This window comes from Pristiophorus japonicus, unplaced genomic scaffold, assembly GCF_044704955.1.
Source record: "Pristiophorus japonicus isolate sPriJap1 unplaced genomic scaffold, sPriJap1.hap1 HAP1_SCAFFOLD_410, whole genome shotgun sequence".
In the NCBI taxonomy this organism is placed as follows: domain Eukaryota; kingdom Metazoa; phylum Chordata; class Chondrichthyes; family Pristiophoridae; genus Pristiophorus; species Pristiophorus japonicus.
The window spans coordinates 498,852-517,726 of NW_027253981.1; the positions used below are offsets into that span (position 1 = coordinate 498,852).

At 45.9% G+C, this 18,875-nt stretch overlaps 1 protein-coding gene across 2 annotated transcripts in view; it reads left to right on the plus strand.

Annotated features, from left to right (window-relative positions):
* Window positions 1–2,142: 2,142 nt before the first annotated feature.
* The window catches only part of LOC139250683 (transcription factor PU.1-like), a 45,666-nt gene continuing 28,933 nt past the window's right edge, over window positions 2,143–18,875 (plus strand). For both annotated transcript variants that reach the window (XR_011591338.1, XM_070873060.1), the window contains exons 1-3: window positions 2,143–2,391; window positions 2,506–2,599; window positions 7,198–7,436. Coding sequence is in view for 1 of the 2 variants with exons in the window: in XM_070873060.1 (XP_070729161.1) it covers window positions 2,368–2,391; window positions 2,506–2,599; window positions 7,198–7,436 (357 nt within the window). In the remaining variant the exon portion in view is untranslated. The remainder of the gene's footprint in view (window positions 2,392–2,505; window positions 2,600–7,197; window positions 7,437–18,875) is intronic.

Consider the following 18,875-nt stretch of genomic DNA (forward strand, 5'->3'; position numbering starts at 1 on the left):
AACACGTCGTCAAGACTTCACTGACACGCCAGCAACATTTAGTCTGGAAATTATCTGATGACGTCACCTAAAAAGAGGAAGTGCTGTGCTATGCTCCCTTATAGGAGTCAGCAGGAGAAAGGGAGTGCTTAGTCATGGGCATCTTGCGAGGGGTCCCCCTTGGTGTGGATGAGGAATGGGAGAAGGACACAAGGCCAGGCAGAGCAGCACCAGTTGATGCAGGAGAGAGGGGCAGGATGGTGAGGTGCATTCCTTCCCCGCTGTGGGTACAGGACCTCCCTCCTCCTCTGGATCTCCTCCACCAGAACCTCCTGTGCCATATCCCAGAACCTGTGTGCCCCTCTCACTTGGTCTCTGTGCCCAGTGACTCACCATGTGCAGATCCCAGCTCAACAGCTCCCCAGGTAAACTCCGTACTGTGCCAGTATCTGAGCTGGCGGCTGCAATTGGCAGATCTTGTGACTGTTTCTCTTCTTCTTCACTGGTCCTCTCCCTCTTGTTCTTGCATCACTGCCTGGCCCGGTGTTAATTCTTGGCTATCTGAAAGGAGAAAGGCACAAGGGTAAAGTTGTGGTGAGGGTAGAGGGAAAGCAAGAAGTGCATGCTTACACCATGTGCAGCTTGTAAATCAGAAAAGATTGTGAGATGAGGGGGAAGTGGGATGTGAGAAGGAGGTTTAGGTATGAGGATACTGCCATCTTGTATGCTTTCACCCCGCCTCTGGCCACGGGCTCAGTGACACCCCTCCCAATAATGGCCAGCACTGTCTCCTCCATGGGGGTTAGGTTATGCAGACGTGCCAGTCGCCCGATGGTTAGGTTCCCCTGGCACTAGTTGTGAGCCACCTTTTCCCGCAAGTAACATGGAAGTGTGTCAGTGAATGTGATGCAATGTGTTTGGGTGATATGACTGCCTTGTTTGGATAGCTGACATTGTGTGCAAGGTGTGAGATGTGGGTGTGAGTGTTGCAGCAGTGGTAAGTGTGTGAGGGTGAGGCGAAGCTATGAATGTGAGCGATCAGTGTTGCTTGGTGTAGTTTGCTGGTAGGTGAGTGATGTAGGTGTGGTACATTGGATGGTGTGTGAGGCCAGTGGGATATGGAATTTGAAGATGAATTCACTGACCTTGACAACCATGTGAGGTCATTCAACTTCTTCCTGCACCTCGTCCACATTCTTGAGGTTAAACTGCTGGCATTCAGCATAGTGGCTATCTGCTCCCATGGACTTTGCACATTTGCTTGGAGGGCCTCCGGGCCCCCTGTGGAAACAGCACCTCTCTCCTCTCGTTGTCCTCCTGCACTACGGCCTCCAGTGTTGCAACGGAGAACCTTGGCACACATTGTCTCCCCTGTTGTGACATCGTTGTTGAGTTTTCCTCCTCTCTCTCCACCCCCCTCCCCCAACCAGTTCAATGAGCTGCTGCAGGCAAAATGCACCTCCCCTTTAGGAGGTGCAGACTGCCGTTAAGTAGAGTGAACTAGCTTTATTTGATGCGAGCCATGCACGAACTTGGGTCCCTGCTGAGCGTTCAACCACCCAGCCTTGCGTCCGGCGCTAGGCTGAATATTGCTAACATGCCAAGTTAGCGAGCTGCTTGTATTCCTTTCAAAAGGCACGGGCGATCGTGCATCGCGATCCCAGCGCCCGTTTTCAGCGGCAGACGAATTTCTCGCCTCGCTCTGTCTGCCTACCTGGAGCACGGTGTGTTTCGCCTCTCTGCCATTCTCTGGCTGGTATTCTGGCGCCCCCTTTGTTATCCACTGGAAGAGCAAGCGGCGATGTGTTATTTCTGAAACTAATTTTCACTTGTGGAGTAAATCCCCTCGAAAGTCACCCTGGATTTCCGCCACCCACCCAAATGACTCCTTGCTCTCCCAGTGGCAGCCCAGGGAGAAGACCCTGGGGAAGGCAAGCTTTGAGGAGGAGCTGCCCGGGGAGGACCCCGCACCCTCTCCCCCAGCCCAGGACAGGGTCCCAGCCATGGGCAGGGTTCAGACCTGAAGTGGGTCCCAAGGATCTCCCCACCCCTCCCCACCCGGCCGCGAAGGGGTGTTGTGACCCAGCATGGTGTGCACTGAGAGGTGGAGTCTGGTGACCCAAGCTTTGGTCATGAGGTTCCTGTTTCTGTGGGTGCTGATAACCAGCACTTTGAGCGACACAGCTCCCAGCCCAAAGCTCAGTGCTCACCATCCCGGGGCACCGCCGAACATCCCTGCGCCCGACGCCACCTTGGGGCGCTAGGCAGCTGGGGGCGCTCCTTGTGTCGCCGGACAAGTCTTGGGGGAAAGTATGTTTTGGGCGGTCTGAAGTCCGTACCGCTTACGCCCCAGAGGAATTTCTGCCGTTGGCAGCGAGCTCCACAGCTATGGAAGGTTACCTGCTCGCTCCTGTAAGTATCGCCTGGCTGGGTGGGTGGGGTACTCGTCGGGGACCCCCTGGGGGGTGGGTTTTTGGGGCTGGGGTTGCACGGTATTGGTTGTGAGTGTGTCTCTTTGAATTGCAGTACCCGGAGGACATTGCTGCTTACGATAGCGATGGGTGCAGACCGCCGCATGAGTATTACACCTACCTGAGCAGCGATGGCGAGAGTCACAGTGGTGAGTATCGCAACTCCTCTCTGCCCACTGTCCCAGCTACACATGTCCCGGGACAGGGCTCACCCTGCCAGGCGGGCTCGCTGCTTCCAAATCAGCCGGCACTGGTCCTGGCCCCTGAGGCCACCCTTTCCCAGTTGGGTGTGGGTGTGTGGTTAGTCCCGAGTGCCGGTGGCAAGCTCTGGAGTAGTGTTACTCGGCGGGCTGGAGGTTCTCTCTGTCACTCACAGCGCAAAGAACGTGCTCCTTATCAGATTCAAAGGAAAAGGAAGCGGTTGAGGTTTGACGGGGCACGGCGCTTTATGAAGCGTGACCAATGTGTAGACTAAGACCACCATACAGATAGGGATCGCTCTCATTCATGTTCCGAGCTGAAAGACAGTTTGTACACGCAGACCCACAGCTTCTGTGGGCTAAAGCCTGTGCCCTTGTGCAGAGCAGAGTGTCTATAGCCTTTGGCACAGTGTCACACAGCGACACAAGGGTGTCCCACACACTGCCAAAAGGCAGTGAGAACTATACTGGTAGGCATTACATTCAGGCGCCAGTTGCCAGTGTAATTTATTTATACACAGAGTGATTACAAGGAAGCAGACAGACAGAGCAGCAAACTACAGTTCCAAACTTGACTTGTGTCAGATCTGGAACGCGCTGCCTGAAGGGGCAGTGGGAGCAGGTTTAATGGTAACTTGCAAACAGGAATTGGATAGATACCTGAAAAACAAATTTCAGAGCAGTGGGGAAAGAGCAGGGAGTGGGACTGATGGGATCGCTCTTTCACAGAGCCCGCATAGGCACCTGGGCTCTTTCTGTGCTCTATTATTCTATGATTGTATATAAATGCTCCAAAAATGAGTAGAGACCTGAATCTTTGCAAATGGAGATGAAATTAATTTGGAACGATAACTGTTGTGGATCAAGCACTTTGTACTTCTTCACCTCACACACATATTGATCACCACTGCCATCAGCTCGATTCCTGTCTGAGGTCCAGGCAGGAATATTTAAAGATCAGAGGCCCTTTCCGAATAGGCAGGCGTTGGGGATATTAATCACTTCCACCTCCCGGGCAGATATGGGCTCAACAACAGCTTTGTGGCTGTCCACAGTAATGTTTCCTTTTGACATCTGCTGGTAAATTTTGCAAGACGGGGCTGTCAGTAGGAAATGCAAGTGTGCAGCTTACAGCCACACAGCATGAACTAGTGGCAGGCATGACATTGCACGGCCGGCCAGGACACCAGCTAGGATCTGGCCTCCAGAGGAAAAAAATCTGGAGTTTCAAAATCCATGTCCTCTCAAACATATCCGATTGAGCCAAGCAAACAAACTTGATCCGAACGGAGACACCGTCTGCCCTCTTGGGTACATTTGAAGTCCCACTATTGGAAGAGCAGGGCAGTTCTCCCCGGTGTCCTGGTCAATATTTATCCCTCAATCCAACATCACCAAAACAGATTATCTGGTCATCATCACGTTGCTGTTTGTGGGAGCTTGCTGTGTGCTAATTGGCTGCGGCGTTTCTTACATAACAGAGGTGACTTTGGGACATCCTCAGGTTGTGAAAGACTCGATATAAATGCAAGTCTTTCTTTGATTAGCTTCTGATTACAGGCAGTCACACCAAGAAAAGCTTGGTCATTAGCATTTCAGATCTGGGATACCCTCTGACACAAAGACGCAGGAACTATATGTCACAGTCATCACCAGCCCATCACATTTCAACCAAAGTGTCAGTGTGTCAGCTGTGGGTAGCACACTCGCCGCTGAGTCAGAAGGTTGTGGGTTCTCGTCTCACTCCAGGGACTTGAGCGTAAATCTAGTTTCACATTCCAGTACAGTGCTGAGGAAACGCTGCACTCTCAAAGGTGCTATCTTTCAGATGAGACGTTAAACCGAGGCCCCGTCTGTCCTCTCGGGTGGATGTAAAAGATCCCATGGCACTATTTCGAAGAAGAGCAGGGGAGTTATCCCTGGTGTCCTGGCCAATATTTATCCCTCAATCGTCAAAACAAAAAAGCAGATTATCTGGTCATTATCACATTGCTGTTTGTGGGAGCTTGCTGTGCGCAAATTGGCTGCCACGTTTCCCACATTATAACAGTACACTCCAAAAGTACTTCATTGGCTGTAAAGTGCTTTTTGATGAACGGTGGTCATGAAAGGAGCTATATAACTGCAAGTCTTTCTTTCTTAAAGTGCTATCGGAAGTCATATATGAAAAGCTAACTTTATATAGTGCATCATCACATTTCTCAGAAATTTCACCACAGCATTTCACATCTAATGAGTTACTTTCAATGGCAGTCACTGATTTTATGGAAGGAAACTTAACAGCCATTTTGCAACACAGAAATATCCCACTAACAATAATGAGATAACTGAGCAATTCATACCATTAGGTGGGGTTGATTGAAGGAGGAACATTGGTCGCGGCACTAGGAGAACTCCCCATTCTTTTCAAATGATGCCAGTAGAATCTATGGCATCCACCTGGCCCACCAGTGTGGGATCTTGGTGTACTGAGCCTTCATAGCTACCTGGACCACCAGTGTGGGCACAGGAGCTCTCGGTGTACTGAGCCATCCAAACAGATGATCAATCAGCAAGGCAGTTCCGCATTCTTGATCCACTTGGCTGTCAGCTTTGAGCCAGTGATTGTATAGCAGGACCTGAACCCACAACATTCTGGCTCTGAGGGAAGAGTGCTTGTAATGGGTGATTTCTAATTTCATATATGTTGGGATATTCAGAAAGGTAGAGAATTTCTTGAGTGTGTCTGGGATAGTTTTCTCCAACAATATGTCAATATGTCCTAGAGGAAATAAGGGGGTGGCCCATATTGGATTTAGTAATGAGTAATGAGCCAGGTTTAGTAAACAACCTAACTGTGCGTCAATATTTATCCAATCGCGATCATAACATGATGGAGTTCAACGTAATGTCTGAAAGGGAGAAACGTGAAACAGTGACAAAGATTTTAGATTTGGGTCAGGCCGACTTCAAAGCTGGGCAAATCTGCTAATGGGCAAATCCACAGAAGATCAGTGGGGAGCTGTTCAAAAAATAATTTAATGTGATACACAACCAGTTTTTACCGCTAAGGGGCAAGAGGTGTGCTTGTCATAAACATCCATGGACATAAAGATGTAAGAGGGAGCATAAAACTAGACAAACATACAAAAATGCAAAAAGTAGCACAGATGCTGGAGAATGGGAGAGTTACAAAGAACAACACAGGGTGACAAAGCAGATAGTAAGAGTTACACAAAGGGAGAATGAAAAGAAACTTGCAAGGGATATCAAAATCAACACAAAAAACGTTAACTGTTATATTAAGGAAAAGAGGATGGTGTAGAGCAATGTGGACCCCTTAAAATTGAAAGTGGTGATATTTTAAATGAAAATAAGGAAATGGTGGATATGTTGAATAATGACTTTGTGTCAGTATTTACAGTAGAGGGAGAGGATAGCATGCTGGACATCCCAAGGACAGGGATTCCATGAAATTAATCTAAGCAAAATAATAGTGGGTTCAGGTATATCGATCATTAAATGTCATGGATACGTACAGAAAATAATCAAAAAGGCTAATGGGACGGTGGCCTTTATATCTGGAGGATTAGAATACTGGGGGGGTTGAAGTTATGTTGCAGCTGTACAAAACCCCGGTCAGACCACACCTGGAGTACTGTGAGCAGTTCTGGGCCCCACACCTGGAGTACTTTGAGCAGTTCTGGGCCCCACACCTGGAGTACTGTGAGCAGTTCTGGGCCCCACACCTGGAGTACTGTGAACACCTGGAGTTCTGGGCCCCACACCTGGAGTACTGTGAGCAGTTCTGCGTATATTGGTATTGGAGGGATAGTAGAACAGTAACGAGGCGGGGATACAGGACAACAGGATAGGATGGGACAACAATACAGGACATTCTCTTTGGGTCTTTCTGTCTCTCTCTGTCTCTCTCCACTCTCTCCCTTGCCTCTGTCCCTCACTCCCCCCTCTCTCTCTCACTCCCCCCTCTCTCTCTCACTGTCTCTCTCTCACTCTCTCTCTGTCTCTCTCTCTGTCTCTCTCTCTGTCTCTCTTTTCCCTCTCTGTCCCTCTCGCTGTCCCTCTGTCTCTCACTCCTCTTTCTCTCTTTCTCTCTCTCTCTCTCTCTCTCTGTCTCCCACTCACTCTCTCTCTCTTTCTGTCCTCCTCACTGTCTCTGCCTCTCTCTCTCTCTCTCTCTCTCTGTTGGTCCGCCTCTCTCTGCCACTGTCCTTTTTCTCTTTCTCTCTGTCTCCCTCTCATTGTCTCTCTCTCTGTCTGTCCATGTCTGCCTCACTCTCACTCTCTGTCTATCTTTCTCTCTCTCTCTTTGCCTCCCTCTCACTGTATCGCTTTGTCTGCCTCTGTCTCTCTGTCTTTCTCTGTCTGTCTCTCTCTCTCCCTCTGTCTCACTCTGTCTGTCTCTCTGTCACAGTCCACCTCTCTCTCTGTCTATGTCGCTCCGTCTGTCTCACTCTCCCTCACACACACTCTCCCTGTCTCCTCGCCCTTTCTCCCATCACTCATTATTTAATCAGTCTAACTTTTTCCCCTGCTCCTCTCTGCAGATTATTACTGGGATTACACCAGCAACCACATCCACGGGGACTTTGAGTCGTTTGCCGACCATCACTTTACCGAGTTACAGAGCGTGCAACCTCCCCAGCTGCAGCAGCTATACCGCCACATGGAGCTCGAACAACTGCACGGCCTGGAGTCGTTGCCCCCAAACAGCATCCCCATCAGCACACCGCTGCATTACAGCAAAACACAGCCTTCAGCAACCACCAGCTTCACTGCTCCCCAGGTAGGTCATGGGGTACACACCCAGGGTCAATACTGAGAGTGTACACACCCAGAGTCAATACTGAGAGTGTACACACCCAGGGTCAATACTGAGAGTGTACACACCCAAGATCAATACTGAGACTGTACACACCCAGGGTGAATACTGAGAGTGTACACACCCAGGGTGAATACTGAGAGTGTACACACCCAGGGTGAATACTGAGAGTGTACACACCCAGGGTGAATACTGAGAGTGTACACACCCAGGGTGAATACTGAGAGTGTACACACCCAGGGTGAATACTGAGAGTGTACACACCCAGGGTGAATACTGAGAGTGTACACACCCAGGGTGAATACTGAGAGTGTACACACCCAGGGTGAATACTGAGAGCGTACACACCCAGGGTGAATACTGAGAGTGTACACACCTAGGGTGAATACTGAGAGTGTACACACCCAGGGTGAATACTGAGAGTGTACACACCCAGGGTGAATACTGAGAGTGTACACACCCAGGGTGAATACTGAGAGTGTACACACCCAGGGTGAATACTGAGAGTGTACACACCCCAATCACAATCAGTCGGGGTCACGGTGCGAGCATCTCATTGTGTGGTACCTTGTCAGGCGACTCCGAAGCTGGGCTGCTCCTGGGCTGGGTGTTACTTCTAATCAGCTTCATCAAAAGCCACCATCCCGGGATTCTCTATTACACTGCTCACCTTGCGATGGTCCGACCAGCCCCAGTGATGGGACAGCATGGTGTGGGAGCTTGGTGGGTACACCACGGTACGGGGGCTTGGTGGGTACACCACGGTATGGGGGTTTTCTGGGTAGACAATGGTATGGGGGTTTGATGGGTAACCACGGTACGGGGGCTTGGTGGGTACAGCAAATTGTGGAGTGACATTACAAACATATTATAAAGGCTGGAGCGTCTTACACAGGATAATATACAGGCTGGAGTGTGTTACACAGGATAATATAGAATAATAGAATCATATAAATTTACAGCACGGAAGGAGGCCATTTCGGCCCATCGTGTCCATGCCAACCGACCAAGAGCTATCCAGCCTAATCCCACTTTCCAGCTCTTGGTCCGTAGCCCTGTAGGTTACGGCACTTCAGGTGCACATCCAAGTACTTTTTCAATGTGGTGAGGGTTTCTGCCTCTACAACCTTTTCAGGTGGTGAGTTCCAGACCCCCACAACCCTCTGGGAGAAGAAATGTCCCCTCATATCTCCTCTAAACCTTCTCGCTTTAAATCTCTGTACCCTGATTGTTGACCCCTCTGCTGAGGGAAACAGGTCCATCCTATTCATTCTATCCAGGCCCCTCATAATTTTATACACTTCAATCAGGTCTCCCCTCAGCCTCCTCTGTTCCAAAGAAAACAAACTCAGCCTATACAACCTTTCCTCATAGCTACAATTCTCCAGTGGAATCACATTCTTCCTGTAATGTGGTGACCAGAACTGCATGCAGTACTTTAGCTGTGGCCTAACCAGTGTTTTATAGAGTTCAAGCATAAACCCCCTGCTCTTGTATTCCATGCCTCGGCTAATAAAGGCAAGAATTCCGTATGCCTTTTTAACCACCTTATCTACCTGGCCTGCTGTCTTCAGGGATCTGTGGACCTGCACTCCGAGGTCATTTTGTTCATCTACAATTCTCAGTATCCTACCATTCAATGTGTATTCCTTTGCCTTGTTAGCCCTCCCTCCATAATATGCAGGCTGGAGTGTGTTACACACAGAATTATATATAGGCTGCAGTGTGTTACATAAGAACTTGAGAATTAGGAGCAGGGGTAGGCAATTTGGCCCCTCGAGCCTGCTCCGCCATTCAATAAGATCATGGCTGATCTTCGACCGCAACACTTGCCTGCACTGTCCCCATATCCCTAGATTCCCTTAACAGCCAAAAATCTATCGACCTCTGTCTTGAATATACCCAATGACTGAGCCCCCACAGCCTTCTCATCTCAGTCAGAAATGGTCGACCCCTTATTCAGAAACTGACCACTGGTTCTAGACTCCATAGCCAGGGGAAACATCCTTCCTGCATCTACCCTGTCTAGCCCTGTCAGAAGTTTGCATGCTTCAATGAAATCACCGCTCATTCTTCTAAACTCTAGAGCATATAGGCCCAGTCTACTCAATCTCTCCTCATAGGACAATCCCCCCATCCCAGGAATCAGTCTGGGGAACCTTCGTTGCACTCCCTCAATGGCAAGTATATCCTTCCTTAGGTAAGGAGACCAAAACTGTACACAATACTCCAGGTGTGGTCTCACCAGAGCCCTGTATAACTGTAGTAAGATGTATTATAATAAAGGCCAACATACCATTTGCTTTCTTAATTGCTTGCTGTACCTACATGTTAACTTTCAGTGATTGGTGTACAAGGATACCCAGGTCCCTTTGAACACCGGCATTTCCCAATCTCTCATCATTTGAAAAATACTCTGCTTTTCTATTTTTCCTCCAAAGTGGATAACTTCACATTTCTCCACATTATATTCCATTTGCCATGTTCTTTCCCACTCACTCAGCCTGTCTATATCCCTTTGAAGCCTCTTTGCATCCTCCTCACAACTTACATTCCCACCTAGCTTTGTGTCATCAGCAAACCTGGATATATTACATTTGGTCCCCTTATCCAAATCATTGATATAGATTGTGAATAGCTGGGGCCCCAGCACCGATCCTTGTAGCACCCCATTAGTTACAGCCTGCCAACCCGAAAATTACCCGTTTATTCCTACTCTATATTCTCTGGCCGTTAACCAATCCTCAATCCATGCTAATATATTACACCCAATCCCACGAGCCCTAATTTTGTTCAATACCCTCTTGTGTGGCACCTTATCGAATGCCTTCTGAAAATCCAAATACACCACATCCACTGGTCCACCCTTATCTATTCTGCTAGTTACAACCTCAAAAATCTCTAATAGATTTGTCAAACATGATTTCCCTTTCATAAATCGACCCAATCCTATTATTCTTTTCTCAGTGCCCTGTTACCACATCCTTAATAATTGATTCTAGCATTTTCCCCACTACTGATGTCAGGCTAACTGGTCTGTAGTTACCGTTTTCTCTCTCCCTCCTTTCTTGAATAGTGGGGTTACATTCACTACCTTCCAATCCGCGGGAACCATTCTAGAATCTGTGGAATTTTGGAAGATGACAACCAATGCATCCGCTATCTCTATAGCCATCTCTTTCAAAACTCAAGAATATAGGCCGTCAGGTCCAGGGACTATATCGGCTTTCAGTCCCATTAATTTCTCCAGTACTAATTTTTTACTATTACTCATTTCTTTCAGTTCCTCATTCTCGCTAGACCCTTGGTTCTCCACTATTTCCAGGAAGCTTTTAGCGTCTTCTTCCATGAAGACAGACACAAAGTAATTGTTTAATTTCTCTGCCATTGCCTTATTCCCCATGATATCTCATGTCTCAGTCTGTAGGGGCCCACATTTACTTTCACTAATCTTATTCTTTTTTACACGGTCAAAGTGTGTTTGCTGGCGAATGATACTTAAAGGGTTGACGGTGGATAGGCAATGGCAAACTTCAACAATTGTACATCCCTGTCTGGAGTAAAAATAAAACGGGGAAGGTGGCTCAACCATGGCTAACAAGGGAAATTAAGGATAGTGTTAAATCCAAGGAAGAAGCATATAAATTGGCCAGAAAAAGCAGCAAACTTGAGGACTGGGAGAAATTTAGAATCCAGCAGAGGAGGACAAGGGTTTAATTAGGAGGGGAAAATAGAGTATAAGAGTAAGCTTGCTGGGAACATAAAAACTGACAGCAAAAGCTTCCATAGATATGTGAAGAAAAAAAGATTAGTGAAGACAAACGTAGGTCCCTTGCAGTCAGATTCAGTTGAATTTATAATGGGGAACAAAGAAACGGCAGACCAATTGAACAAATACTTTGGTTCTGTCTTCACGAAGGAAGACACGAATAACCTTCCGGAAACACTAGGGGACAGAGGATCTAGCGAGAAGGAGAAACTGAAGGAAATCCTTATTAGTCAGGAAATGGTGTTAGGGAAATTGATGGGATTGAAGGCCGATAAATCCCCGGGGCCTGATAGTCTGCATCCCAGATTACTTAAGGAAGTGGCCTTGGAAATAGTGGATCCATTGGTGATCATTTTCAAACAATCTATCGACTCTGGATCAGTTGCTATAGACTGGAGGGTAGCTAATGTAACACCACTTTTTAAAAAAGGAGGGAGAGAGAAAATGGGTAATTATAGATCAGTTAGCCTAACATCGGTAGTGGGGAAAATGTTGGAATCAATTATTAAAGATGAAATAGCAACACATTTGGAAAGCAGTGACAGGATCGGTCCAAGTCAACATGGATTTATGAAAGGGAAATCATGCTTGACAAATCTTCTCGACTTTTTTGAGGATGTAACTAGTAGAGTGGACAAGGGAGAACCAGTGGATGTGGTGTATTTGGACTTTCAAAAAGCTTTTGACAAGGTTCCACACAGGAGATTGTTGTGCAAAATTAAAGTACATGGTATTGGGGGTAATGTACTGACATGGATAGAGAACTGGTTGGCAGACAGGAAGCAGAGAGTCGGGATAAACGGGTCCTTTTCAGAATGGCAGGCAGTGACTAGTGGAGTGCCGCAGGGCTCAGTGCTGGGACCCCAGCTATTTACAATATACATTAATGATTTAGATGAAGGAATTGGTGTAATATCTCTAAGTTTGCAGATGACACTAAGCTGGGTGGCTGTGTGAGCTGTGAGGAGGATGCTAAGAGGCTGCAGGTGACTTGAACAGATTAGGTGAGTGGGAAAATGCATGGCAGATGCAGTATAATGTGGATAAATGTGAGGTTATCCACTTTGGGGGCAAAAACACGAAGGCAGAATATTATCTGAATGGCGGCAGATTAGGAAAAGGGGAGGTGCAACGAGACCTGGGTGTCATGGTACATCAGTCATTAAAAGTTGGCATGCAGGTACAGCAGACGGTGAAGAAGGCAAATGGTATGTTGGCCTTCATAGCTAGGGGATTTGAGTATAAGAGCAGGGAGGTTTTACTGCAGTTGTACAGGGCCTTAGTGAGGCCTCATCTGGAATATTTTGTTTAGTTTTGGCTTCTAATCTGAGGAACAACGTTCTTGCTATTGAGGGAGTGCAGCAAAGATTCACCAGACTGATTCCCGGGATGGCAGGACTAACATATGAGGAGAAACTGGAACGACTGGGCCTGTATTCACTGGCGTTTAGAAGAATGAGAGGGGATCTCATAGAAACATATAAAATTCTGACGGGACTGGACAGGTTAGATGCAGGAAGAATGTTCCCAATGTTGGGGAAGTCCAGAACCAGGGGTCACAGTCTAAGGATAAGGGATAAGCCATTTAGGACCGAGATGAGGAGAAACTTCTTCACTCAGAGATTTGTGAACCTGTGGAATTCTCTACCACAGAGAGTTGTTGATGCCAGTTCATTGGATATATTCAAGAGGGAGTTAGATATGGCCCTTACGGGCTAAAGGGATCAAGGGGTATGGAGAGAAAGCAGGAAAGGGGTACTGAGGTGAATGTTCAACCATGATCTTATTGAATGGTGGTGCAGGCTCGAAGGGCTGAATGGCCTACTCCTGCACCTATTTTCTATGTTTCTATGTTTCTACATACCAATAGAAGCTTTTGCTGTCTGTTTTTATGTCTCTCACTAGTTTACTCTCATATTATCCTTTCGTTTTCTTTATTAATTTCTTGGTCCTCCTTTGCTGAATTCTAAAATCCTTCCCATCCTCAGGCTTACTGCTCTTTTTGGCCACATTATAAGCCTTGTCCTTTGATCTAATACTGTCTTTAACTTGTCTTGTGAGCCATGGTTGGACCACTTTTCATGTGGGGTTTTTGTGCCTTAAAGGAATGTATGTTTGTTGTAAATTATGTATTAATTCTTTAAATGCTCGTCTACTGTCATACCTTTTAATGTCGTTTCCTAATCTACCTTAGCCAAATCGTCCCTCATACCTACATAGTCTGCTTTGTTTAGATTTAAAACCCTAGTTTTGGATTTAACTAAATCACTTTCAAACTTAATATAAAATTCTATCATATTATGGTCATTCTTCCCGAAAGCCCCTTTCCTATAAGCTTATTAATGAACCCTTTCTCATTGCACAATACTAGATCTAAAATAGCCTGTTCCCGAATTGGTTCCTCAACATACTGATCTAGAAAACTATCTTGTATACATTCCATGAATTTGTCCTCCACACAATTATTGCAAATTGGGTTTGCCTCATCTATATATAGATTAAATTCCCCCATGATTACCTTGGTTACTCTCCCTTGTTACATGCACCTCTAATTTCCTGATTTATACTGTGCCCTACATTACCATTACTGTTTGGGGCCTATAAACAAATCCCACCAATGTTTTTTGCCCCTTGTTGTTTCTTAACTCCACCCAAACTGATTCTACATCTTGATTTTCCTTGATTTTCTCTCTACTGTCTTTATCCCAATCCTTTATTATCAGGGCTACCCTCCTCCTTTTCCAATTCAGATATCTCTTCTAAAAGTTAAGTATCCTGGAATATTTAGTTCCCACCCGTGGTCACTTTGCAACCGTGTCTGTGTAATGGCTATTAGATCAAACCTATTCATTTCTATCTGCGCTATTAATTCATCTATTTTGTTGTGAATGCTTCGTGAATTCACATATAGTGCCTTTAGTTTTGGCTATTTTCTATTTTTCCCTGATGTCACCTTAGTCACTGATGCCCTGTGACCTTTGTTACTCTCTGTCCCTTCCTGACCCACTCTGTTTATTTTTACCCAACACTCTGCTCTGCTCTACCGCCTTGACATTTCTCTTGCTGCTTTTAAATTTACTCTTTCCCGAATCCTCCCAACCCCCCCTTCATTAGTTTAAAGCTCTAGCTACTGTCCTAGTTATTCGATTTGCCAGGACACTGGTTCCAGGCTGGTTCAAGTGGAGCCTGTCCCGGCAGAACAGCTCCATCTGTCCCCAGTACTGGTGCCAATGCACTGCATAATAAACAGCTTGGAGTGTGCTGCACGCAGGAAAATATACAGGCTGGAGTGTGTTACACAGGATGATATACAGGCTGGAGTGTGTTACACAGGATGATATACAGGCTGGAGTGTGTTACACAGCATGATATACAGGCTGGAGTGTGTAACACAGGATAATATACAGGCTGAAGTGTGTTACACAGGATAATATACAGGCTGAAGTGTGTTACACAGGATAATATACAGGCTGGAGTGTGCAACACAGGATAATGTATAGGCTGGAGTGTGTAACATAGGATAATATACAGGCTGGAGTGTGTAACAAAGGATAATGTACAGGCTTGAGAATGTTAGAGGTACCAACGACGTAGGTAGAAAGAGGGATGAGGTCCTGCAGGCAAATTTTAGGGAGCTAGGAAAGAGATTAAAAAGCAGGACTTCAAAAGGGAGGAATCTCTGGATTACTCCCGGTGCCACGTTCTAATGAGAACAGAAAGAGGAGGATAGAGCAGATGACTGTGTGGGAGGGCTTTAGTTTCCTGAGGCATTGGGACCGTTTCTGGGTGAGGTGGGACCTGTACAAGCCGGACGGGTTGCATCTCAACAGAGCCGGGACCAATATCCTCACAGAGGGCGGGGGGACGGGGGGAGGGGTTGCTAGTGCTGTTGGGGAGGGTTTAACTAGCTTGGCAGGGGGATGGGAACCTGAAAATAGATTCAGAAGTGAGAGAAGCAAAGCTGGAATCGGAAGACAGAAAATTAGTAAGCGAGTTTCGAAAGCAGAAGAAACAAAGGCCAGAAATAGACAACAAGGGAGTTTGGCTGTGCTAAATGGTATATACATTACTGCAAGGAGTCTAGGGAATAAGGCAGATGAGCTGAGAGCAAAGATAAACACTTGGGAGTACGATATTATAGCTATTACTGAAACATGGCTTAAAGAGGGGCAGGAATAACAGCTCAACATTCCTGGTTACTGGGTTTTCAGACGGGATAGAGAGGGGGTAAAAAAGGAGGGGGGTTGCAGTATTAAAGAAACAATTACAGCTGTGAGGAGGGATGATATGTTGGAAGGATCATCAAATGAAGCCATATGGGTTGAATTGAAGCAGAAACATGGGGCGATCACACTGCTGGGAGTGTACTATAGACCCCCAATCAGTCAGAGGGAGATAGAAGAGCAAATATGTTGGCACATTGCTGACAAGTGCAAAAACTATAGGGTAGTAATATTAGGGGATTTCAACTATCTTAATATTAACTGGGATAGAATTAGTGTGAAAGGTATAGAGGGTACAGAATTCTTAAAATGCATTCAGGGGAACTTTTTTTAGCCAGTATGTAGCAAGCCCAACAAGGAAGGGGGCGGTTCTGGACTTAGTTTTAGGGAATGAAGCTGGGCAGGTGGAAGGGGTATCAGTGGGAAAGCTTTTAGGTGGCAGTGATCATAATTCAGTTAAATTTAGGGTAGTTATGGAAACGGACAAAGATAGACCAGAAGTAAAAGTTCTCAATTGGGGAAAAGCCAATTTTGCTAAACTAAGACGTGATTTGGCCAAAGTGGACTGGAAACGGTTACTTGATGGTAAATCAGTGTCAGAGCAGTGGGAGACATTCAAGGAGGAGACCCCGAGGGTTCAGAGCAAGTATGTTCCCTTAAAGAAAAAGGGTGGGACTAAAATCTAGAACCCCCTGGATGTCAAGGAACATACAGAGTAGGATAAAGAAAAAAAGGGAGGATTATGACAGATACCGAGGGCTCAATCCTGCAGAAACACTAGAGGAGTTAGAAAGTGCAGGGGGAAAATAAACAGGAAATTAGGAAAGCAAAGAGGGAGCATGAAAAAATGTAGGCATGTCAATTAAGGAAAACATAAAGATGTTTTATAAATACATTAGGAGCAAGAGGATACCTAAAGAAAGGGTAGGGTCTATTAGAGACCATGAGGGTAATCGGTGTTTGGAGACAGAAGAAGTGGGTATGGTTCTTAATGAATACTTTGCATCTGTTTTCATAAAAGAGAGGGGCGAAGCAGACACTGCTATCGAGGTGGAGGAGTGTGAAATATTAGATGAAATAAACATAGTGAGAGAGGAGGTATTAAGGGGTTTAGCATCTTTTGCAAGTGGATAATTTCCCAGGGCCAGATGAAATGTATCCCAGGCTTTTAAGAGAAGCAAGAAAGGAACTAGCAGAGGCTCTGACCACCATTTTCCAAACCTCCCTGGTTACAGGTGTGGTGCCAGAGGACTGGAGAACTGCTAACGTTGTACCATTGTTTAAAAAAGGAGAAAGGGATAGACCGAGTCAGCCTAATCTCAATGGTGGGAAAATTATTAGAAATAATTCTGAGGGACATGATAAATCTTAATTTAGAAAGACACGGATTAATCAAGGACAGTCAGCATGGATTTGTTAAGGGAAGGTTATGTCTGAATAACTTGATTGAATTTTTTGAGGAAGTAACCAGGAGGGTCGATGAGGGCAGTGCATTTGATGTACTGTATATGGATTTTAGCAAGGCTTTTGATAAGGTCCCACATGGCAGACTGGTCACGGAAGTAAAAGTCCATGGGATCTAGGGTAAAGTGGCAAATTGGATCCAAAATTGGCTCAGAGGCAGGAAGCAAAGGGTAATGATTGACGGGTGTTTTTGTGACTGGAGGGCTGTTTCCAGTGGGGTTCCGCAGGGCTCAGTGCTGGGTCTCTTACTTTTTGAGATACATATCAATGATTTGGACTTGAATGTAGGGGGTATGATTAAGAAGTTTGCAGATGATACAAAAATTGGCTGTGTGGTTGATAATGAAGAAGAAAGCTGTAGACTGCAGGAAGATATCAGTGTACTGGTCAGGTGGGCAGAACAGTGGCAAATGGAATTCAATCCAGAGAAGTGTGAGGTAATGCATTTGGGAAGGTCTAATAAGGTAAGGGAATACACATTACACAATGAAAAGTGTAGAAAAACAAAGGGACTTTGGAGTGCATGTCCACAGATTCCTGAAAGTAGCAGGACAGGTAGATAAGGTGGTTAAGAAGACATACGTAATATTTGCCTTTATTAGCCAAGGCATAGAATATAAGAGCACGGAGGTTATGTTTGAACTGTATAGAACACTAGTTAGGCCACAGCTGGAGTACTGCGTGCAGTTCTGGTCACCACATTACAGGAAATATGTGATTGCACTGGAGAGGGTACAGAGGAGAATAACAAGGATGTTGCCTGGACTGGAGAATTTTAGCTATGAGGAAAGATTGGATAGGCTGGGTTTGTTTTCTTTGGAACAGAGGAGGTTGAGGGGAGACCTTATTGAGGTGTATAAAATTATGAGGGGCCTGGATAGAGTGGAGGAGTCAATAACAGGGGGCATAGATTTAAAGTAATTGGCAGAAGGTTTAGAGGGGACTTGAGGTTAATCCTTTTCACCCAGAGGGTGGTGTGGGTCTGAAACTCACTGCCTGAAAGGGTGGTAGAGGCAGAAACCCTCACTACATTTAAAAAGTACTTGGATGTGCACCTGAAGTGCCATAACCTACAGGGCTACAGACCGAGAGCTGGAAAGTGGGATTAGGCTGGATAGCTCTTGGTCGATCGGCATGGACACGATGGGCCGAACAGCCTCCTTCTGTGCTGTAAATTTCTTCTATGCTTCTATCTTTTGTGCAACACTCTTCCACCTTTATATTATCCTGCGTGTAATACTCACCAGTCAGTATACTAAGCTGAGTAACACAATCCAGAAATAGAAATGGGAGCAGGAGTAGGCCATTTGGCCCCTTGAGCCTGCTCCGCCATTTAATGAGATCGTGGCTGTTCCGATCATGGACTTATATACAGGCTGATATCTGTTATATGGGGTTTTATACAGGTTGCTGGTTGTTACACTGGATAATATTCAGGCTGCAAGGTCTTACATACAGGATAATATACAGGCTGGAGTGTGATTCACACAGGCTGAAATACAGGCTGCAATCCATAACACACAGGATAATATACAGTTGTGTGTTCCACAAGCAGTAATATACAGATTGGAGTGTGTTTCACAGGATAATATACAGGCTGGTTTGTTTTATGCATGATAATATACAGGCTGGAGTGTGTTACTCTGGATAATATACTGGCTGGAGCACGTTACTCAGACTAATTTACAAACAGGAGTATGTTACACACAGGATAATATACAGGCTGGAGTGTGTTACACAGGATAATATACAGGATGAAGTGCATTACCACAGGATAATATACAGGCTGGAGTGTTTTACACAGACTAATTTACAAACAGGAGTGTGTTACACACAGGATAATATACACAAAGGATAATATGAAGGCTGGTGTGCATTACACAATAATATACAGGCTGGTGTATGTTACATAGGATTATATATGCACACGGGATAATATACAGGGTG